At 40.2% G+C, this 21,681-nt stretch overlaps 4 protein-coding genes and 1 pseudogene across 4 annotated transcripts; all 5 read right to left on the bottom strand.

Moving 5' to 3' along the window:
• Positions 1-1,715: 1,715 nt before the first annotated feature.
• On the bottom strand, positions 1,716-3,108 carry LOC108901459 (odorant receptor 131-2-like). Its single transcript, XM_018702924.2, has 3 exons — positions 2,828-3,108; positions 2,602-2,742; positions 1,716-2,000 (listed from the first exon to the last, which is right to left on the bottom strand). Exons 1-3 carry the CDS (start codon positions 2,971-2,973, stop codon positions 1,724-1,726), a joined length of 564 nt encoding a protein of 187 aa, XP_018558440.2. The 5' UTR covers positions 2,974-3,108; the 3' UTR covers positions 1,716-1,723.
• A 1,047-nt stretch (positions 3,109-4,155) lies between these two features.
• LOC108901457 (odorant receptor 131-2-like) lies at positions 4,156-6,813 on the bottom strand. The gene is made up of 4 exons (XM_018702923.1): positions 6,668-6,813; positions 6,442-6,582; positions 5,849-6,113; positions 4,156-4,587 (listed from the first exon to the last, which is right to left on the bottom strand). The coding sequence occupies exons 1-4, from the start codon at positions 6,811-6,813 to the stop codon at positions 4,156-4,158; spliced, it is 984 nt and encodes a 327-aa protein (XP_018558439.1).
• A 1,133-nt stretch (positions 6,814-7,946) lies between these two features.
• Positions 7,947-11,606, bottom strand: LOC108901456 (odorant receptor 131-2-like). Its single transcript, XM_051074596.1, has 5 exons — positions 11,419-11,606; positions 11,193-11,333; positions 9,609-9,880; positions 8,701-8,756; positions 7,947-8,354 (listed from the first exon to the last, which is right to left on the bottom strand). The coding sequence occupies exons 1-5, from the start codon at positions 11,562-11,564 to the stop codon at positions 7,947-7,949; spliced, it is 1,023 nt and encodes a 340-aa protein (XP_050930553.1). The 5' UTR covers positions 11,565-11,606.
• Positions 11,607-13,896: 2,290 nt separating this feature from the next.
• LOC108901455 (odorant receptor 131-2-like) lies at positions 13,897-16,308 on the bottom strand. The gene is made up of 4 exons (XM_051074595.1): positions 16,163-16,308; positions 15,937-16,077; positions 14,736-15,000; positions 13,897-14,304 (listed from the first exon to the last, which is right to left on the bottom strand). Exons 1-4 carry the CDS (start codon positions 16,306-16,308, stop codon positions 13,897-13,899), a joined length of 960 nt encoding a protein of 319 aa, XP_050930552.1.
• Positions 16,309-17,661: 1,353 nt separating this feature from the next.
• LOC108901454 (odorant receptor 131-2-like) lies at positions 17,662-21,040 on the bottom strand (annotated as a pseudogene).
• Positions 21,041-21,681: the final 641 nt, after the last annotated feature.

Genomic DNA, 21,681 nt, shown 5'->3' with positions numbered 1-21,681 from the left:
AGAGAAACTGACATTAGTTTGTAGTTTACAAATCAGTCTTTGAAGGCCTTTCACTGTAGCACCTGTTTGGACCTTCTCCAGGGTGCTACCAGGTTCATCTTATTTTCTATAGAGTTGGAGTATTTAAAGAAGACATGCAGCCTGATGAGGCTGCTGAGCTTCTTGTCTCTGACGCCGTAGATGAGCGGACTGAGCAGACGTGGAATCAGTTCAGTGAGCATATAGTTGGTGAAGAGGATAAATCTTCGGTTCTGGGGCCAAATGGAAAGAGAAATGAGGTTGATGAGGGGAGAGATGAATGACAGGGTGCAGATGAGGAGCTGGACTCCGTGCAGCAGGATAGTGTTACGGGCGTTTCTGGCGGAGGCCTGGTCAGAACCAGAAGCTGCCTGGGCAGCACAGAGGACCTTCAGGTAGGTGATGATTAAAGTCAAGACGACAAATGAAAACAGAAGAACCTGATGAGGAGACATGAAGACACAAACCATGGTCACTTTAATCTGCTATGGATTAAACTCATTAAAACTGAGCTATGAAATAAAAACAAGCTTCTCCATGGTTACACAGTAAACTGAAATGGCTGATGTTAACTTGATGTAACTTAATGAAAAGCAACACTGTGTTGGTCTCTTTGTAGATCTGTTCAAAGCTTTTGATAGAAGTTATCACAGTGGTTTAATAGGCTGATTTCTCTGGTATCTTTTTTTCACCTGGACGGTGCTGGAGCCAGTTCAGAACCTGCTCCTTTTGAGAGGCAGCCTGCATTTTGACAGGTTTGAGAACCAAATGTTATGTAGTTCACACTCTGTACCAGTTGGTGGCAGCAATGCACCAAGTTGTTGTTTGCCAACCGCCAATAAACTAAAGAAGAATAAGTAGAACGTTAGGTAGCAGAAGTTGGGGTAATTTCTGTTGGAAAGAAATCATATCTGACAGAATACAGCTGTTTTTCTTGCTTTTTACAAATTTACTTTGAGTCATTACTTCTTGCATCTGAAGATTGTCTGCGTGGAGTGAATGCGTACAGCATTCATACCAGATATTCAGAGATACAGAAATAATAGCTTGTGTTTTTTCAAAATAGCGTAGAATCTCTTGCAGTAGTTTGTCCTGTGACCACTGACAACAGTGGTTCCAACTTTTGGACTCTCAATTTTGTCTGGTGCCAGCTTTTTGGAAATGGCACCAGACTTCTTTTGGTGGAAATGTGTGGAACCAGGTGCCCTTTGACTTTATCACTATACCTAATCAGCTGATTTCCTTCACCTGCCTTCTCACCTGTTCCCCTGTTGGTTTCCCACTGTTTATACCGACCTAGTTCATAGTGTTCTTATCACCCTGCTTGTACCTGGTCCTGATTTAGTTCCTGAATGCTGTTTGAGATCTCTCTACTGGCAATTTGGACATTATGTCTGTTTTTGTGACCTGACGTCCTGCTTCTCCCTTTGCATACATTTACCTGGATTGTCTGTGTCGTCTCCAAAGCCTGACTTTGTGTCTGCACTTGGTCCTCCATCCTGTAATTTATACTCGAACCCATGACAGCTTAGTCATCGCAGTCTTCATTAAAATTGTACCAACTTATTTAGTGTAAAAGAATCATCTTGTTGTGACTTTGTGGATATGTAATTAGTAGACGTGTTTCTTTTATGAAAGAGATGTTGATCCCTCAGATTTCCTAAATAAATAAAGCTTAAACTAATTAAGATCAATGAAATAACAATCAACATTTCACCTGAACAGTCACACTTTGAGCATTGTGGTACGGTGTGTTGTACAGATATGAAGGGAAACAGAAGATAATCCTTGAGAATATAGAGAGAGGCTGAGTGGCGAGGACGATCATGATATCTGTGAGGCCGGGTATGAAGGAGACGACCCAGGTGAGTGCAATCAGAGCATAGGCTCGCTGGACAGTGCAGATCTGGGCGTGATGAAGAGGTCGGCAGACAGCAATGTAACGCTCGACTGCCATTCCGGCCAGGTTCAGAGGGCTGTTCCTGGATGAAGATAAATAAAAACACATGATAATGATTTGTTAGCTGCTTTAAATTCAAACCTCTGATGTAAAAACTTTAGTAGCTCTAACTAGTCCTTGTATTCTTTGTTCCTGTTTGTAATGTGTCTCAGAGTTTTCGACTCTTTAACTCAGCTAATTTGTGAACATTGGACCATCAAATGTTTTGATATTTTAGCTTGAAAGTTTTGACAGAGAAATTGATTAGGTTGCATGTTCCTAAGGTATTTTCATAATTATATTCATATTTGTATGAGATCATTTTATTATACTGTTAAATGCTGCTGGGTTTACATACCAGAATATTTGGTCTGTTTATTAATGTGTCTGAATAATCACGAGGAATGGGTCATGTAAATGGACAGACATGACTAAAAATATTATTTAACTGTCTGATTAATTGCTTAGAGCTGTTTCATGACTTGGCTGGTTAATATACAGTAAACACATCTCATCCTAGAACATTTTAAAAGCCTGAAAAGTGGAAATTGCATTTTGAGAGAAAAACACAATGATAGAACCAAGGAAACGCAACAGAAACACACATGCAAAATAATTGTGTTAACACAAACACACACACCTACTTGGTGGTAGTGAGTAAGATGAGCAGTATAATGCAGCAGGGAGCAAACGTCAGAGGGATGGTGTAGGTAAAGATGTGCAGCGCCACAGAAAACGTTAGCATGATCATGTCGTTGATCACCAGATGGATGTACAGCACATACCTGCAGGAGAGAGGAGTGCAGTAGATGAGATGTAGCCAGACAAATCTCATCAGTTCAGAAATCAAACCTGGCCATCTGTTGTTACCTGGGGTCTCGGTATAAGACTTCATTCTTAAAGTAGGTGTAGACAAAAGCTCCATTGATACAGTTGATGATGACGCCAAGAACAAAGGCGATGAAGTTCTTTGAGAAAGCGTCATTCAGGCCGTCCAGACGTCCGGTTGAGTTCATGTTACAGCTCGTTCCTGCTCGGTTCAGTCAGCACTGGAAACACAGTCCATCCAGAATCCCACTGTCTTTTAGATGAATAAATAACTTGAGGAACTTTGGCAAAGGCAAAATCCAAAGTTTCATTTATAAGAGAGACTACAGTTGTATTAAAACTAACTTTGTGATCTGTTTTAAGAAATACAAATGAAATAAACTATCTACAATTAGTAAATTACATTAAAATATTCCTCCACTGATTAAACAGGACCAACAATAGAATATCTCATTTTCAAAGGTTGAATACATTTTGTGCACAATCAAGGCAAAGCAAATAAGAAAAAAAGGAGAAAGAGACTAAACTTACATTTTTATTTCTTGTAAATCTGTAACATGACAAAGAATAAATCCATCAGTGCCTCTATGTTTTCTATTTCTGTTGTTAATTAGAATACAAAGTCATTCTTCTGTTTTGAATGAAAAGTTAAAACAATCAAACTTACTTCAACATCTCACTGCTCTGGTCGGTGTGGAGGTACAGGGCTGACCGACTGACTGTAAGTAGTGGATGGAACAGGAGGAGATGGAGTTATATAGATTTCAGTGAGGTAGGGTGTGTGTGTGTGGGGGGGGTGATAGAGGGGCTGAGGAAGGAAGATTGTCATTTTTGAATTACAAATGTGTTAAATGAGCTTTATTGGTAAAATAAATGTTTTAATCCATTATGACCCATTTATTTTAAAGTACACTCTTTTATTGTTATGAGCAGCTGATCATGCCATGAATATAAATGGTGACTTGATCACTTATCAGCAATCTGATGCAGTTTGTGTGTATAGGTAGACTTCATCAAAATAAAGTGTCAGTGATTAGAGATCATTTTCAAAGGACAGAGGAGAGAAATAAATGATGATTTATTAATTGATGTATCATCAACTACACAGATGTGACCATTGTAGAGCCACAGAGACTATAAATGATCAGACCTCCAGGAAAGAAATATGAAACAAAGGCAGTTGATCTCTGACCTCAGATGGATCACATCTGAAAATTAGTATTTATATATGAGGTTAATGCATCTTATTATAGCCGACTGTGTCTTTTTCAGACTGGACTTTGATTCTAGTCAGGCCTGTTGTAGCTGTGTCACTGGACCATGGACAGAAACCACCAGAGCTTTCAGTGAAACTGACATTAGTTTGTAGTTTACAAATCAGTCTTTGAAGGCCATTCACTGTAGCACCTGTTTGGACCTTCTCCAGGTGCTACCAGGTTCATCTTATTTTCTATAGAGGTGCAGTTTTTAAAGCAGAAGTGCAGCCTGATGAGGCTGCTGAACTTCTTGTCTCTGACACCGTAGATGAGTGGACTGAGCAGACGAGGAATCAGTTCAGTGAGCAGATAGGTGGTGAAGAGGATAAATCTTCGGTTCTGGGGCCAAATGGAAAGTGAAATGAGGTTGATGAGGGGAGAGATGAATGACAGGGTGCAGATGAGGAGCTGGACTCCGTGCAGCAGGATAGTGTTGCGGGCGTTTCTGGCGGAGGCCTGGTCAGAACCAGAAGCTGCCTGGGCAGCACAGAGGACCTTCAAGTAGGTGATGATTAAAGTCAGGACGACAAATGAAAACAGAAGGACCTGATGAGGAGACATGAAGACACAAACCATGGTCACTTTAATCTGCTATGGATTAAAACTCATTAAAACTGAGCTATGAAATAAAAACAAGCTTCTCCATGGTTACACAGTAAACTGAAATGGCTGATGTTAACTTGATGTAACTTGATGAAAAGCAACACTGTGTTGGTCTCTTTGTAGATCTGATAGATCTGATCTGATAGAAGTTATCACAGTGGTTTAAAAGGCTGATTTCTCTGGTATCTTTTTTCACCTGGACAGTGCTGGAGCCAGTTCAGAACCTGCTCCTTTTGAGAGGCAGCCTGCATTTTGACAGGTTTGAGAACCAAACGTTATGTAGTTCACACTCTGTACCAGTTGGTGGCAGCAATGCACCAAGTTGTTGTTTGCTAACCGCCAATAAACTAAAGAAGAAGTAGAATGTTAGGTAGCAGAAGTTGGGGTAATTTCTGTTGGAAAGAAATCATATCTGACAGAATACAGCTGTTTTTCTTGCTTTTTACAAATTTACTTTGAGTCATTACTTCTTGCATCTGAAGATTGTCTGCGTGGAGTGAATGCGTACAGCATTCATACCAGATATTCAGAGATACAGAAATAATAGCTTGTGTTTTTTAAAAATAGCGCAGAATCTCTTGCAGTAGTTTGTCCTGTGACCACTGACAACAGTGGTTCCAACTTTTGGACTCTCAATTTTGTCTGGTGCCAGCTTTTTGGAAATGGCACCAGACTTCTTTTGGTGGAAATGTGTGGAACCAGGTGCCCTTTGACTTTATCACTATACCTAATCAGCTGATCCCCTTCACCTGCCTTCTCACCTGTTCCCCTGTTTATACCGACCTAGTTCATAATGTTCTTATCACCCTACTTGTACCTGGTCCTGATTTAGTTCCTGAATGCTGTTTGAGATCTCTCTACTGGCAATTTGGACATTGTGTCTGTTTTTGTGACCTGACGTCCTGCTTCTCCCTTTGCATACGTTTACCTGGATTGTCTGTGTCGTCTCCAAAGCCTGACTTTGTGTCTGCACTTGGTCCTCCGTCCTGTAATTTGTACTCAAACCCATGACAGCTTGGTCATTGCAGTCTTCATTAAAGTTGTACCAGCTTATTTAGTGTAAAAGAATCATCTTGTTGTGACTTTGTGGATATGTAATTAGTAGACGGGTTTCTCCTATGAAAGAGATGTTGATCCCTCAGATTTCCTAAATAAATAAAGCTTAAACTAATTAAGATCAATGAAATAACAATCAACATTTCACCTGAACAGCCACACTTTGAGCGTTGTGGTACGGTGTGTTGTACAGATATGTAGGGTAACAGATGACAATCCTTGAGAATACAGAGAGAGGCTGAGTGGCGAGGACGACCATGATATCTGTGAGGCCGGGGATGAGGGAGACGACCCAGATGAGTGCAATCAGAGCATAGGCTCGCTGGACAGTGCAGATCTGGGCGTGATGAAGAGGTCGGCAGACAGCAATGTAACGCTCGACTGCCATTCCGGCCAGGTTCAGAGGGCTGTTCCTGGATGAAGATAAATAAAAACTTCTTGTTAGCTGCTTTAAATCCAGAATAACTGTTCAAAGTTTCAAAGCCAGGCAGCATGATGGTGCAGTGGTTAGCACTATTGCCTGACCTTTGACCTTACTGGTCACCACAACAGCAGTAGTGCTGTTCCATCAGGAGAATAGTCAGACCTCTGACTTAAGTAGCTCTAACTAGTCCTTGAAGTCTTTGTTCTTGTTTGTAATGTGGAAATTGCAGTTTGAGAGAAAAACACAATGATAGAACCAAGGAAACCTGACAGAAACACACATGCAGAATAATTGTGTTAACACAAACACACACCTACTTGGTGGTAGTGACTAAGATGAACAGTATGATACAGCAGGGAGCGAAGGTCAGGGGGATGGTGTAGGTAAAGATGTGCAGCGCCACAGAAAACGTCAGCACGATCATGTCGTTGATCACCAGATGGATGTACAGCACATACCTGCAGGAGAGAGGAGTGCAGTAGATGAGATGTAGCCAGACAAATCTCATCAGTTCAGAAATCAAACCTGGCCATCTGTTGTTACCTGGGGTCTCGGCATAAGACTTCACTCTTAAAGTAGGTGTAGACAAAGGTTCCATCAATGCAGTTGATGATGACACCGAAAACAAAGGTGATGAAGTTCCTGGAGAAAGCCTCATTCAGGCTGTCCAGACGTCCGGTTGAGTTCATGTTACAGCTCGTTCCTGCTCGGTTCAGTCAGCACTGGAAACACAGTCCATCCAGAATCTCACTGTCTTTTAGATGAATAAATAACTTGAAATACAGATTTTCTTGCTCAGCTGGTCAGTTTACATGAAATGTTATAAAAGACTGGATGTCTCATTTGATAATGTGAACATTTCACCGGTGTAAGAACCAGTATGATTTTAAGGAACTTTGGCAAAGGTGAAGTCCAAAGTTTCATTTATAAGAGAGACTACAGTTGTATTAAAACTAACTTTGTGATCTGTTTTAAGAAATACAAATGAAATAAACTATCTACAATTAGTAAATTACATTAAAATATTCCTCCACTGATTAAACAAGACCAACAATAGAATATCTCATTTTCAAAGGTTGAATACATTTTGTGCACAATCAAGGCAAAGCAAATAAGAAAAAAAGGAGAAAGAGATTAAACTTAAATTTTTATTTCTTGTAAATCTGTAACATGACAAAGAATAAATCCATCAGTGCCTCTATGTTTTCTATTTCTGTTGTTAATTAGAATACAAAGTCATTCTTCTGTTTTGAATGAAAAGTTAAAACAATCAAACTTACTTCAACATCTCACTACTCTGGTCGGTGTGGAGGTACAGGGCTGACCGACTGACTGTAAGTAGTGGATGGAACAGGAGGAGATGGAGTTATATAGATTTCAGTGATAATACTACAGTGAGGTAGGGTGTGTGTGTGTGGGGGGGGGTGATAGAGGGGCTGAGGAAGGAAGATTGTCATTTTTGAATTACAAATGTGTTAAATTTGATAAATAATAAATGTTTTAATCCATTATGACCCATTTATTTTAAAGTACACTCTTTTATTGTATAGTCTTATTGACTATAAATGATCAGACCTCCTCGAAAACAGTATGAAACAAAGGCAGTTGATCTCTGACCTCAGATGGATCACATCTGAAAATTAGTATTTATATATGAGGTTAATGCATGTTATTATAGCCGACTGTGTCTTTTTCAGTCTGGACTTTTTGATTCTAGTCAGGCCTGTTGTAGCTGTGTCACTGGACCATGGACAGAAGCCATCAGGGCTTTCAGTGAAACTGACATTAGTTTGTAGTTTACAAATCAGTCTTTGAAGGCCTTTCACTGTAGCACCTGTTTGGACCTTCTCCAGGGTGCTACCAGGTTCATCTTATTTTCTATAGAGTTGGAGTATTTAAAGAAGACATGCAGCCTGATGAGGCTGCTGAACTTCTTGTCTCTGACGCCGTAGATGAGTGGACTGAGCAGACGAGGAATCAGTTCAGTGAGCAGATAGGTGGTAAAGAGGATAAATCTTCTGCCCTGGGGCCAAATGGAAAGTGAAATGGTGTTGATGAGGGGAGAGATGAATGACAGGGTGCAGATGAGGAGCTGGACTCCGTGCAGCAGGATAGTGTTGCGGGCGTTTCTGGCGGAGGCCTGGTCAGAACCAGAAGCTGCCTGGGCAGCACAGAGGACCTTCAGGTAGGTGATGATTAAAGTCAGGACGACAAATGAAAACAGAAGGGCCTGATGAGGAGACATGAAGACACAAACCATGGTCACTTTAATCTGCCATTGATTAAACTCATTAAAACTGAGCTATGAAATAAAAACAAGCTTCTCCATGGTTACGCAGTAAACTGAAATGGCTGATGTTAACTTGATGTAACTTAATGAAAAGCAACACTGTGTTGGTCTCTTTGTAGATCTGTTCAAGGCTTTTGATAGAAGTTATCACAGTGGTTTAAAAGGCTGATTTCTCTGGTATCTTTTTTTCACCTGGACGGTGCTGGAGCCAGTTCAGAACCTGCTCCTTTTGAGAGGCAGCCTGCATTTTGACAGGTTTGAGAACCAAACATTACGTAGTTCACACTCTGTACCAGTTGGTGGCAGCAATGCACCAAGTTGTTGTTGCCAACCGCCAATAAACTAAAGAAGAAGTGGTAGAATGTTAGGTAGCAGAAGTTGGGGTAATTTCTGTTGGAAAGAAATCATATCTGACAGAATGCAGCTGCTTTTCTTGCTTTTTACAAATTTACTTTGAGTCATTACTTCTTGCATCTGAAGGTTGTCTGTGTGTAGTGAATGCGTACAGCATTCATACCAGATATTCAGAGATAGACATAATTGCTTGTGTTTTTTCAAAATAGTGCAGAATCTATTGCAGTAGTTTTTCCTGTGACCACTGACAACAGTGGTTCCAAATTTTGGACTCTCAATCTTTGTCTGGTGCCAGCTTTTTGGAAATGGCACCAGACTTCTTTTGGTGGAAATGTGTGGAACCAGGTGCCCTTTGACTTTATCACTATACCTAATCAGCTGATTCCCTTCACCTGCCTTTTCACCTGTTCCCCTGTTTATACCGACCTAGTTCATAGTGTTCTTATCACCTTGCTTGTACCTGGTCCTGACTTAGTTCCTGAATGCTGTTTGAGATCTCTCTACTGGCAATTTGGACATTATGTCTGTTTTTGTGACCTGACGTCCTGCTTCTCCCTTTGCATACGTTTACCTGGATTGTCTGTGTCATCTCCAAAGCCTGACTTTGTGTCTGCAATTGGTCCTCCATCCTGTAATTTGTACTCGAACCCATGACAGTTTGGTCATCGCAGGATTCATTGAAGTTGTACCAGCTTATTTAGTGTAAAAGAATCATCCTGTTGTGACCTTGTGGATATGTAATTAGTAGACGGGTTTCTCCTATGAAAGAGATGTTGATCCCTCAGATTTCCTAAATAAATAAAGCTTAAACTAATTAAGATCAATGAAATAACAATCAACATTTCACCTGAACAGCCACACTTTGAGCCTTGTGGTACGGTGTGTTGTAGAGATATGTAGGGTAACAGATGACAATCCTTGAGAATACAGAGAGAGGCTGAGTGTCGAGGACGACCATGATATCTGTGAGGCCGGGGATGAGGGAGACGACCCAGATGAGTGCAATCAGAGCATAGGCTCGCTGGACAGTGCAGATCTGGGCGTGATGAAGAGGTCGGCAGACAGCAATGTAACGCTCGACTGCCATTCCGGCCAGGTTCAGAGGGCTGTTCCTGGATGAAGACAAATAAAAACACATGATAATGATTTGTTAGCTGCTTTAAATCCAGAATAACTGTTCAAATTTTCAAAGCCAGGCGGCATGATGGTGCAGTGGTTAGCACTGTCGCCTGACCTTTGACCTTACTGGTCACAACAACAGCAGCAGTTCTGTTCTGTCAGGAGGATAGTCAGACCTCTGACTTAAGTAGCTCTAACTAGTCCTTGAAGTCTTTGTTCATGTTTGTAATGTTTCTCAGAGTTTTTGAACCTTTAAGTCTGTGTGTTCAGTGTCAACTGATGTATTGTTTCTCAGTGAGGTTGGATTTTCAACTTCAAAGAAAAAAACTTCCACAGAGTCAGTGCTTCAGTCAGATTTGTCAGTGTAGTTGTGTGGTTGCAATGAAATAATATAATGAATCAGAGTAGCCTCATAATCTCCTGCTGATGCTAATGAGTTGTTATTTCAGAAAAAGATGGGTCTGCTAAAGGTGTCGTCTGCTCAGCCAGTGATAGCTTTTTGAAGGAAATAACAGCTTTCATCATGTAAAAATTTGTTAAAGTCGACTAGCGTTGTAGACGTGTGTTTGTTGCCCGTTTGTGACGTCCTAAACGCTGTCAGTGGATGGTAGTGACATCTCATGGTATTAACAGGTAGGCCTGTTTGACACAGTGATTAAACACCAGAACACTGTGAAATGCTCATCACACTGTGGTGTGATTAAATGTCCTATTTTGTTCAACCAACAGTTCAAAATCCCCAAAATATTCAGTTTACTGTGATAGAAGACCAAGAAAAACAGCTAATTTGTGAATGTTGAACCATCAAATGTTTTGATAGCTTGAAAAATTTGTTTTGATGGAGAAATTGATTAATTGACTGATGATTTTAGCTCTAGTGTTGGATCTGTTCAGCCTGGAAGTTAAGTTTCAATTTAGCCATAGCAACAGGACAATTCAAAGTGCTACATAAATCACAAAAGGCATTGAGAGTAGAAACACAAGACAAGGTAAAATGATAGTAGTACAAGTTATCAACGATAAAAGGTAAATTTAAACATTATTAAAAGTAAAATAAAATATTTAAAGAAAGAAAGAACGAAAGAAAATCAAGATTTCCAGTTAAATCTTGATTCCTGATTAATTGCTTAGAGCTGTTTGAAGTGTTGGCTGGCCAGTATACAGTAAACATGTCTCATGCTTGAACGTTTTAAAAGCCTGAAAAGTGGAAATTGCAGTTTGAGAGAAATACACAATGATAGAACCAAGGAAACCCGACAGAAACACACATGCAGAATAATTGTGTCAACACAAACACACACCTACTTGGTGGTAGCGACTAAGATGAGCAGTAAGATGCAGCAGGGAGCGAAGGTCAGGGGGATGGTGTAGGTAAAGAAGTGCAGCGCCACAGACAATGTCAGCATGATCATGTCATTGATCACCAGATGGATGTACAGCACATACCTGCAGGAGAGAGGAGTGCAGTAGATGAGATGTAGCCAGACAAATCTCATCAGTTCAGAAATCAAACCTGGCCATCTGTTGTTACCTGGGGTCTCGGTATAAAACTTCACTCTTACAGTAGGTGTAGACAAAAGCTCCATTGATGCAGTTGATGATGACGCCAAGACCAAAGGTGATGAAGTGCTTTGAGAAAGCGTCATTCAGGCCGTCCAGACGTCCGGTTGAGTTCATGTTACAGCTCGTTCCTGCTCGGTTCAGTCAGCACTGGAAACACAGTCCATCCAGAATCTCACTGTCTTTTAGATGAATAAATAACTTGAAATACAGATTTTCTTGCTCAGCTGGTCAGTTTACATAAAATGTTATAAAAGACTGGATGTCTCATTTGATAATGTGAACATTTCACCGGTGTAAGAACCAGTATGATTTTAGGGAACTGTGGCAAAGGAAAAGTCCAAAGTTTCATTTATAAGAGAGACTACAGTTGTATTAAAACTAACTTTGTGATCTGTTTTAAGAAATACAAATGAAATAAACTATCTACAATTAGTAAATTACATTAAAATATTCCCCCCACTGATTAAACAAGACCAACAATAGAATATCACATTTTCAAAGGTTGAATACATTTTGTTCACAATCAAGGCAACGCAAATAAGAAAAAAACGAGAAAGAGATTAAACTTAAATTTTTATTTCTTGTAAATCTGTAACATGACAAAGAATAAATCCATCAGTGCCTCTATGTTTTCTATTTCTGTTGTTAATTAGAATACAAAGTCATTCTTCTGTTTTGAATGAAAAGTTAAAACAATCAAACTTACTTCAACATCTCACTGCTCTGGTCGGTGTGGAGGTACAGGGCTGACCGACTGACTGTAAGTAGTGGATGGAACAGGAGGAGATGGAGTTATATAGATTTCAGTGATAATACTACAGTGAGGTAGGGTGTGTGTGTGTGGGGGGGGTGATAGAGGGGCTGAGGAAGGAAGATTGTCATTTTTGAATTACAAATGTGTTAAATTTGATAAATAATAAATGTTTTAATCCATTATGACCCATTTATTTTAAAGTACACTCTTTTATTGTTGTGAGCAGCTGATGAGCAGCTGGGATCGTTGTTGTCATGAATATAAAAGTTGACTTGATCACCTATCAGCAATCTGATGCAGTTTGTGTGTATAGGTAGACTGCATCAAAATAAAGTGTCAGTGATTAGAGATCATTTTCAAAGGACAGAGGAGAGAAATAAATGATGATTTATTAATCGATGTATCATCAACTACACAGATGTGACCATTGTAGAGCCACAGAGACTATAAATGATCAGACCTCCAGGAAAGAAATATGAAACAAAGGCAGTTGATCTCTGACCTCAGATGGATCACATGTGAAAATTAGCAGTTATATATGTGGGTGATGCAACTTATTATAGTGCTCTGTTGTTTTTTTAGACTAGTTGGCTCCTTTGCCGGGGACCCTACCTTCGCCTGCCACCCGGCTGGCAAAGCACCCGACCCCAATGGATATCCCCACAGGTGGTCGGTCCATGGGGTGGCAGCTCCATGTAACTTGTTTGGCCTGGGGCCACCAGATGCTCACTGGTGAGCTCCCCTCCCAGGTCTGGCTCCAGGAGGTTGCCCTGGTTTCCCTTTTCCAGGCGAGGTGGCCAACTCTTAAACCTGCCATTTCATCAAAGTATTTTTGAATCGTTGTTTGTCCAGCCCTTGGGAGACACTACCAGGGGCTATTGCCCTGGACAATACAGCTCCCAGGTTCACCGGGGCACTCAAACCCCTCCACGACAATAAGGTGGCGATTGACAAGAAAACATTTGTGTTTTCTCGAAATAGCGTAGAATCTCTTGCAGTAGTTCGTCCTTTGACCACTGACCACAGTGGCTCCAACTTTTAAACCCTCAATTTTGTCTGGTGCCAGCTTTTTGGGATGGGCACCAGGTGAACAGTTATTGTCGTTGTTTTAGGTCTCTCTATGGGCAATTTGGACACTGCCTTTCCCTTTGCATAGGTTTACCTGGATTGTCTGTGTCTCCAACGCCTGACTTTGTGTCTGCATTTAGTCCTCCATGCTGTACTCTGCTCTCGAACCCATGACAATATGGTTATTGCAATCTTCATTTAAGTTGCACCATCTTATTTTGTGTAAAAGAATCATCCTGTTGTGATTTTGTCTCATATTGTGCCTCAATGAAGATGGATTAAAAAAACACACGATAATGATTTGTTAGCTGCTTTTATTCCAGAATTACTGTTTAAATTTTCAAAGCCAGGCGGCATGGTGGCGCAGTGATTAGCACTGTCGCTGTGAAAAAACATGAAGCTAAGCAAGCTAATCTCTGACCTCACATTAAGCATATCGGAAAATTTGTGTTTATACATGTGGGTAATGCTTCTTATTATAGTCCACTGTGTCCTTTTCAGACAGGACTTTGATTTTAGTCAGGCCTGCTGTAGCTGTGTCACTGGACCATGGACAGAAGCCATCAGGGCTTTCAGTGAAACTGACATTAGTTTGTAGTTTACAAATCAGTCTTTGAAGGCCTTTCACTGTAGCACCTGTTTGGACTTTCTCCAGGGTGCTACCAGGTTCATCTTATTTTCTATAGAGTTGGAGTATTTAAAGAAGACATGCAGCCTGATGAGGCTGCTGAACTTCTTGTCTCTGACGCCGTAGATGAGCGGACTGAGCAGACGTGGAATCAGTTCAGTGAGCAGATAGTTTATGAAGAGCATAACTGTGCGGCCCTGGGGCCAAATGGAAAGTGAAATGATGTTGATGAGGGGAGAGATGAATGACAGGGTGCAGATGAGGAGCTGGACTCCGTGCAGCAGGATAGTGTTGCGGGCGTTTCTGGCGGAGGCCTGGTCAGAACCAGAAGCTGCCTGGGCAGCACAGAGGACCTTCAGGTAGGTGATGATTAAAGTCAGGACGACAAATGAAAACAGAAGGACCTGATGAGGAGACATGAAGACACAAACCATGGTCACTTTAATCTGCTATGGATTAAAACTCATTAAAACTGAGCTATGAAATAAAAACAAGCTTCTCCATGGTTACACAGTAAACTGAAATGGCTGATGTTAACTTGATGTAACTTGATGAAAAGCAACACTGTGTTGGTCTCTTTGTAGATCTGTTCAAGTGTGTTCATTTGGTCCTCCATCCTGTAATTTGTACTCGAACCCATGACAGTTTGGTCATCGCAGGATTCATTGAAGTTGTACCAGCTTATTTAGTGTAAAAGAATCATCTTGTTGTGACCTTGTGGATATGTAATTAGTAGACGGGTTTCTCCTCTGAAAGAGATGTTGATCCCTCAGATTTCCTAAATAAATAAAGCTTAAACTAATTAAGATCAATGAAATAACAATCAACATTTCACCTGAACAGCCATACTTTGAGCCTTGTGGTACGGTGTGTTGTACAGATATGAAGGGTAACAAAAGATAATCCTTGAGAATACAGAGAGAGGCTGAGTGGCGAGGACGACCATGATATCTGTGAGGGCGGGGATGAGGGAGACGACCCAGATGAGTGCAATCAGAGCATAGGCTCGCTGGACAGTGCAGATCTGGGCGTGATGAAGAGGTCGGCAGACAGCAATGTAACGCTCGACTGCCATGCCGGCCAGGTTCAGAGGGCTGTTCCTGGATGAAGACAAATAAAAACACAGAATGATTTGTTAGCTGCCTGACCTTTGACCATACCTTATTTAACAGCTGCAGTGCTGTTCCTTCAGGAGAATAGTCAGACCTCTTTAGTTCACTGATACTTACTAAATGAAGTGCATATGTTTTTCCTAAGGCGTTGGAAAATTATTAGCCTAAAAGTTAAGCAACCCATTATCTTGAAATTTTTGGTGAAATTGAACAAAACAGCAGCTGAATCTCTTTGTACATTGTATGGGGAACACTGCATGTTACGTGCACATGTGTTTGAATGTTTCAATATGACAAGTGTGTGCCAAAGTTGTTCCAAAACTTCTGTGTACCATCTCACACTGCCCTCTCGTTAAAGCAGTTTCTGGCCCAAAAACAAATCACAGTGCTTCTTGATCACCCTCCCTATTCACCTGAACTAGCACTGTGTGACTTTTTCCTTTTTGCTAAGATCAAATCTGTGCTCAAAGGAACACGTTTTGACTCTGTGTCAGAAGTTAAGAAAAGAACGACAGAGGTTCTGAGACAGCTGTTTAGAGAAGACCTACTGCACTGCTTTGATAAGTAGAAGACCCAAATGCAGCAGTGTGTTGATGCAGGAGGGGGGAGTATGTTGAAAGAGAAAGACACTGAAAAATGTTCAATAGAATTGTATTACTGAATTAGTCTCGTTTTTTAATAGCTATACCTCGTACATTGTTGTTCATGTAGCAGCTCTTATAAAATCTTGATTCCTAATTAGTTGCTTAGAGCTGTTTCATGAGTTGACTGGTTAATATACAGTAAACACATCTCATCCTTGAACATTTTAAAAGCCTGAAAAGTGGAAATTGCATTTTGAGAGAAAAACACAATGATAGAACCAAGGAAACGCAACAGAAACACACATGCAAAATAATTGTGTTAACACAAACACACACCTACTTGGTGGTAGTGAGTAAGATGAGCAGTATAATGCAGCAGGGAGCAAACGTCAGAGGGATGGTGTAGGTAAAGATGTGCAGTGCCACAGAAAACGTTAGCATGATCATGTCGTTGATCACCAGATGGATGTACAGCACATACCTGCAGGAGAGAGGAGTGCAGTAGATGAGATGTAGCCAGACAAATCTCATCAGTTCAGAAATCAAACCTGGCCATCTGTTGTTACCTGGGGTCTCGGTGTAAAACTTCACTCTTACAGTAGGTGTAGACAAAAGCTCCATTGATGCAGTTGATGATGATGCAGAGACCAAAGGCGATGAAGTTCTTTGAGAAAGCCTCATTCAGGCCGTCCAGACGTCCGGTTGAGTTCATGTTACAGCTCGTTCCTGCTCGGTTCAGTCAGCACTGGAAACACAGTCCATCCAGAATCTCACTGTCTTTTAGATGAATAAATAACTTGAAATACAGATTTTCTTGCTCAGCTGGTCAGTTTACATAAAATGTTATAAAAGACTGGATGTCTCATTTGATAATGTGAACATTTCACCAGTGTAAGAACCAGTATGATTTTAAGGAACTGTGGCAAAGGTGAAGTCCAAAGTTTCATTTATAAGAGAGACTACAGTTGTATTAAAACTAACTTTGTGATCTGTTTTAAGAAATACAAATGAAATAATATTAGTAAATTACATTAAAATATTCCTCCACTGATTAAACAGGACCAACAATAGAATATCACATTTTCAAAGGTTGAATACATTTTGTTCACAATCAAGGCAAAGCAAATAAGAAAAAAACGAGAAAGAGATTAAACTTAAATTTTTATTTCTTGTAAATCTGTAACATGACAAAGAATAAATCCATCAGTGCCTCTATGTTTTCTATTTCTGTTGTTAATTAGAATACAAAGTCATTCTTCTGTTTTGAATGAAAAGTTAAAACAATCAAACTTACTTCAACATCTCACTGCTCTGGTCGGTGTGGAGGTACAGGGCTGACCGACTGACTGTAAGTAGTGGATGGAACAGGAGGAGATGGAGTTATATAGATTTCAGTGAGGTAGTGTGTGTGTGTGTGTGTGAGAGAGTGTGAGAGGGGGTTGGGGGGTGGGGTGATAGAGGGGCTGAGGAAGGAAGATTGTCATATTTGAATTACAAATGTGTTAAATGAGCTTTATTGGTAAAATAAATGTTTTAATCCATTATGACCCATTTATTTTAAAGTACACTCTTTTATTGTTGTGAGCAGCTGATGAGCAGCTGGGATCGTTGTTGTCATGAATATAAAAGTTGACTTGATCACTTATCAACAATCTGATGCAGTTTGTGTGTATAGGTAGACTTCATCAAAATAAAGTGTCAGTGATTAGAGATCATTTTCAAAGGACAGAGGAGAGAAATAAATGATGATTTATTAATTAATGTATCATCAACTACACAGATGTGACCATTGTAGAGCTACAGAGACTATAAATGATCAGACCTCCAGGAAAGAAATATGAAACAAAGGCAGTTGATCTCTGACCTCAGATGGATCACATCTGAAAATTAGTATTTATATATGAGGTTAATGCATGTTATTATAGCTGACTGTCTTTTTCAGACTGGACTTTGATTCTAGTTAGGCCTGTTGTAGCTGTGTCACTGGACCATGGACAGAAACCACCAGAGCTTTCAGTGAAACTGACATTAGTTTGTAGTTTACAAATCAGTCTTTGAAGGCCTTTCACTGTAGCACCTGTTTGGACTTTCTCCAGGGTGCTACCAGGTTCATCTTATTTTCTATAGAGTTGGAGTATTTAAAGAAGACATGCAGCCTGATGAGGCTGCTGAACTTCTTGTCTCTGACGCCGTAGATGAGCGGACTGAGCAGACGTGGAATCAGTTCAGTGAGCAGATAGGTGGTGAAGAGGATAAATCTTCTGCCCTGGGGCCAAATGGAAAGTGAAATGACGTTGATGAGGGGAGAGATGAATGACAGGGTGCAGATGAGGAGCTGGACTCCGTGCAGCAGGATAGTGTTGCGGGCGTTTCTGGCGGAGGCCTGGTCAGAACCAGAAGCTGCCTGGGCAGCACAGAGGACCTTCAGGTAGGTGATGATTAAAGTCAGGACGACAAATGAAAACAGAAGGACCTGATGAGGAGACATGAAGACACAAACCATGGTCACTTTAATCTGCTATGGATTAAAACTCATTAAAACTGAGCTATGAAATAAAAACAAGCTTCTCCATGGTTACACAGTAAACTGAAATGGCTGATGTTAACTTGATGTAACTTAATGAAAAGCAACACTGTGTTGGTCTCTTTGTAGATCTGTTCAAGGCTTTTGATAGAAGTTATCACAGTGGTTTAATAGGCTGATTTCTCTGGTATCTTTTTTCACCTGGACGGTGCTGGAGCCAGTTCAGAACCTGCTCCTTTTGAGAGGCAGCCTGCATTTTGACAGGTTTGAGAACCAAACGTTATGTAGTTCACACTCTGTACCAGTTGGTGGCAGCAATGCACAAAGTTGTTGTTGTTTCCAACTGCCAATAAACTAAATAAGTAGTAGAAGAATGTTAGGTAGCAGAAGTTGAGGTAAGTTCTGTTGGAAAGAAATCATATCTGACAGAACGCAGCTGTTTTTCTTGCTTTTTCTAAACTTACTTTTTATGACATTACATCTTTCATTTTAAGGTTGCCTGTCTGTAGCGACCGTGTACAGCATTCCTAAGAGATATCCAGAGATAATTGCTTGTGTTTTCTCAAAATAGTGCAGAATATCTTACAGTAGCTCATCCTGTGACCACTGACAACTGTGGTTCCAACTTTTGGACCCACAATTTTGTCTGGTGCCAGCTTTTTGGGACTGGCACCAGAGTTCTTTAGGTGAAAATGTGTGGAACCAGTTTCAGATGATCGAGTATGGAGATGTCCATAATCTACCATATTAATTGAGTCAATGAGCAACAGATGATGTGTCAGAATTTCTGCCCTTAACCACTTTCTTACTTCCCTGTGCCCCTGCATTTCCAGATGTGCTATTTCTCACCTGTCCACCAGGTGCCCTTGGACTTGATGACAGTTCCTAATCGGCTGATTTCCTTCACCTGCCTTCTCACCTGTTCCCCTGTTGGTTTCCCACTGTTTATACCGACCTAGTTCATAGTGTTCTTATCACCCTGCTTGTACCTGGTCCTGATTTAGTTCCTGGTTGTTGTTTTAGGTCTCTCTACTGGCAATTTGGACACTGCCTTTCCCTTTGCATATGTTTACCTGGATTATTTGTGTCATCTCCAAAGCCTGACTTTGTGTCTGCAATTGGTCCTCCATCCTGTAATTTGTACTCGAACCCATGACAGTTTGGTCATCGCAGAATTCATTGAAGTTGTACCAGCTTATTTAGTGTAAAAGAATAATCCTGTTGTGACCTTGTGGATATGTAATTAGTAGACGTGTTTCTCCTATGAAAGAGATGTTGATCCCTCAGATTTCCTAAATAAATAAAGCTTTAACTAATTAAGATCAATGAAATAACAATCAACATTTCACCTGAACAGCCACACTTTGAGCCTTGTGGTACGGTGTGTTGTAGAGATATGTAGGGTAACAGATGACAATCCTTGAGAATATAGAGAGAGGCTGAGTGTCGAGGACGACCATGATATCTGTGAGGGCGGGGATGAGGGAGACGACCCAGATGAGTGCAATCAGAGCATAGGCTCGCTGGACAGTGCAGATCTGGGCGTGATGAAGAGGTCGGCAGACAGCAATGTAACGCTCGACTGCCATTCCGGCCAGGTTCAGAGGGCTGTTCCTGGATGAAGACAAATAAAAACACATGATAATGATTTGTTAACTGCTTCAAATCCAAACTTCTGATGTAAAAACTTTAGTAACTCTAACTAGTCCTTGAAGTCTTTGTTCATGTTTGTAATGTTTCTCAGAGTTTTTGAACCTTTAACTCTGTGTGTTCAGTGTCAACTGATGTATTATTTCTGAGTGAGGTTGGATTTTTAACTGGGCAAAGAAAGAAACTTCCACAGAGTCACTGGTTCAGTCGGATTTGTCAGTGTAGTTGTGTGGTTGCAATGAAATAATATAATGAAACATCATGAATGTGTTGTCTGCTCAGCCAGTGATAGCTTTTTGAAGGAAATAACAGCTTTCATCATGTAAAAATTTATTAAAGTCGACTAGCGTTGTAGATGTGTGTTTGTCGACCATTTGTCGCATCCTCAACTCTGTTAGTAGATTGTAGTGACATCTCATGGCATCAACAGATAGGCCTGTTTGAAACACAGTGAAATGCTCATCACAGTCGTGTGATTAAATGTCTGATTTTATTCAACCAACAGTTTTAAAATCCAAAATATTCAGTTTACTGTGATATAAAACCAAGAAAAAACTGCTAATTTGTGAATGTTGAACCATCAAATGTTTTTATATATATATTTGTATATATATATATATATATATATATATATATATATATATATATATATATATGGTTTGTTTATTAATGTGCCTGAATAATAACATGAGGAAATTGCTTAATTGATTGATTAATTGCTTAGAGTTGTTTCATGAGTTGACTGGCTAATATACAGTAAACATGTCTCATGCTTGAACGTTTTAAAAGCCTAAAGTGGAATTTGCATTTTGAGAGAAAAACACAATGATAGAACCAAGGAAACCCGTACAGAAACACACATGCGGAATAATTGTGTCAACACAAACACACACCTACTTGGTGGTAGTGACTAAGATGAGCAGTATAGATGCAGCAGGGAGCGAAGGTCAGGTCGATGGTGTTGGTAAAGAAGAGTAGCGCCACAGAAAACGTCAGCACGATCATGTCGTTGATCACCAGATGGATGTACAGCACATACCTGCAGGAGAGAGGAGTGCAGTAGATGAGATGTAGCCAGACAAATCTCATCAGTTCAGAAATCAAACCTGGCCATCTGTTGTTACCTGGGGTCTTGGTATAAAACTTCACTCTTAAAGTAGGTGTAGACAAAAGCTCCATCAATGCAGTTGATGATGACGCCAAGAACAAAGGCGATGAAGTTCTTTGAGAAAGCGTCATTCAGGCCGTCCAGACGTCCGGTTGAGTTCATGTTACAGCTCGTTCCTGCTCGGTTCAGTCAGCACTGGAAACACAGTCCATCCAGAATCTCACTGTCTTTTAGATGAATAAATAACTTGAGGAACTTTGGCAAAGGCAAAGTCCAAAATTTCATTTATAAGAGTTGTATTAAAACTACTTTGGGATCTGTTTTAAGACATACAAATGAAATAAACTATCTACAATTACATAAATTAAATTATTATTATTAATAATAATAATAATAATAATATTAAATTACATTAAAATATTCCCCCCACTGATTAAACAAGACCAACAATAGAATATCTCATTTTCAAAGGTTGAATACATTTTGTTCACAATCAAGGCAAAGCAAATAAGAAAAAAGGAGAAAGAGACTAAACTTAAATTTAATTTTTAATAATAATTAGAATACAAAGTCATTCTTCTGTTTTGAATGTAAAGTTAAAATAATCAAACTTACTTCAACATCTCACTGCTCTGGTCGGTGTGGAGGTACAGGGCTGACCGACTGACTGTAAGTAGTGGATGGAACAGGAGGAGATGGAGTTATATAGATTTCAGTGATAATACTACAGTGAGGTAGGGATGTGTGTGTGTGTGGGGGGGTGATAGAGGGGCTGAGGAAGGAAGATTGTCATATTTGAATTA

The sequence above is a fragment of the Lates calcarifer genome, linkage group LG12, assembly GCF_001640805.2.
Source record: "Lates calcarifer isolate ASB-BC8 linkage group LG12, TLL_Latcal_v3, whole genome shotgun sequence".
Taxonomy (NCBI): domain Eukaryota; kingdom Metazoa; phylum Chordata; class Actinopteri; family Centropomidae; genus Lates; species Lates calcarifer.
This window is presented reverse-complemented; position numbering and strand designations above follow the sequence as displayed.

What these genes read in the sequence shown, in the direction of transcription:
- LOC108901459 (XM_018702924.2), bottom strand. Translation starts at nt 2,973, where the DNA reads ATGAACTCAACCGGACGTCTGGACGGCCTGAATGACGCTTTCTCAAAG. An exon ending in GTCTTATACCGAGACCCCAG is followed by an intron (nt 2,743 to 2,827) that starts GTAACAACAGAT and finishes TCTCTCCTGCAG; the next exon opens with GTATGTGCTGTACATCCATC. An exon ending in ATCTTACTCACTACCACCAA is followed by an intron (nt 2,001 to 2,601) that starts GTAGGTGTGTGT and finishes ATCTTCATCCAG; the next exon opens with GAACAGCCCTCTGAACCTGG.
- LOC108901457 (XM_018702923.1), bottom strand. Translation starts at nt 6,813, where the DNA reads ATGAACTCAACCGGACGTCTGGACAGCCTGAATGAGGCTTTCTCCAGG. An exon ending in ATCTTAGTCACTACCACCAA is followed by an intron (nt 6,114 to 6,441) that starts GTAGGTGTGTGT and finishes ATCTTCATCCAG; the next exon opens with GAACAGCCCTCTGAACCTGG. An exon ending in CTCAAAGTGTGGCTGTTCAG is followed by an intron (nt 4,588 to 5,848) that starts GTGAAATGTTGA and finishes TCTCCTCATCAG; the next exon opens with GTCCTTCTGTTTTCATTTGT.
- LOC108901456 (XM_051074596.1), bottom strand. Translation starts at nt 11,564, where the DNA reads ATGAACTCAACCGGACGTCTGGACGGCCTGAATGACGCTTTCTCAAAG. An exon ending in GTTTTATACCGAGACCCCAG is followed by an intron (nt 11,334 to 11,418) that starts GTAACAACAGAT and finishes TCTCTCCTGCAG; the next exon opens with GTATGTGCTGTACATCCATC. An exon ending in ATCTTAGTCGCTACCACCAA is followed by an intron (nt 9,881 to 11,192) that starts GTAGGTGTGTGT and finishes GTCTTCATCCAG; the next exon opens with GAACAGCCCTCTGAACCTGG.
- LOC108901455 (XM_051074595.1), bottom strand. Translation starts at nt 16,308, where the DNA reads ATGAACTCAACCGGACGTCTGGACGGCCTGAATGAGGCTTTCTCAAAG. An exon ending in ATCTTACTCACTACCACCAA is followed by an intron (nt 15,001 to 15,936) that starts GTAGGTGTGTGT and finishes GTCTTCATCCAG; the next exon opens with GAACAGCCCTCTGAACCTGG. An exon ending in CTCAAAGTATGGCTGTTCAG is followed by an intron (nt 14,305 to 14,735) that starts GTGAAATGTTGA and finishes TCTCCTCATCAG; the next exon opens with GTCCTTCTGTTTTCATTTGT.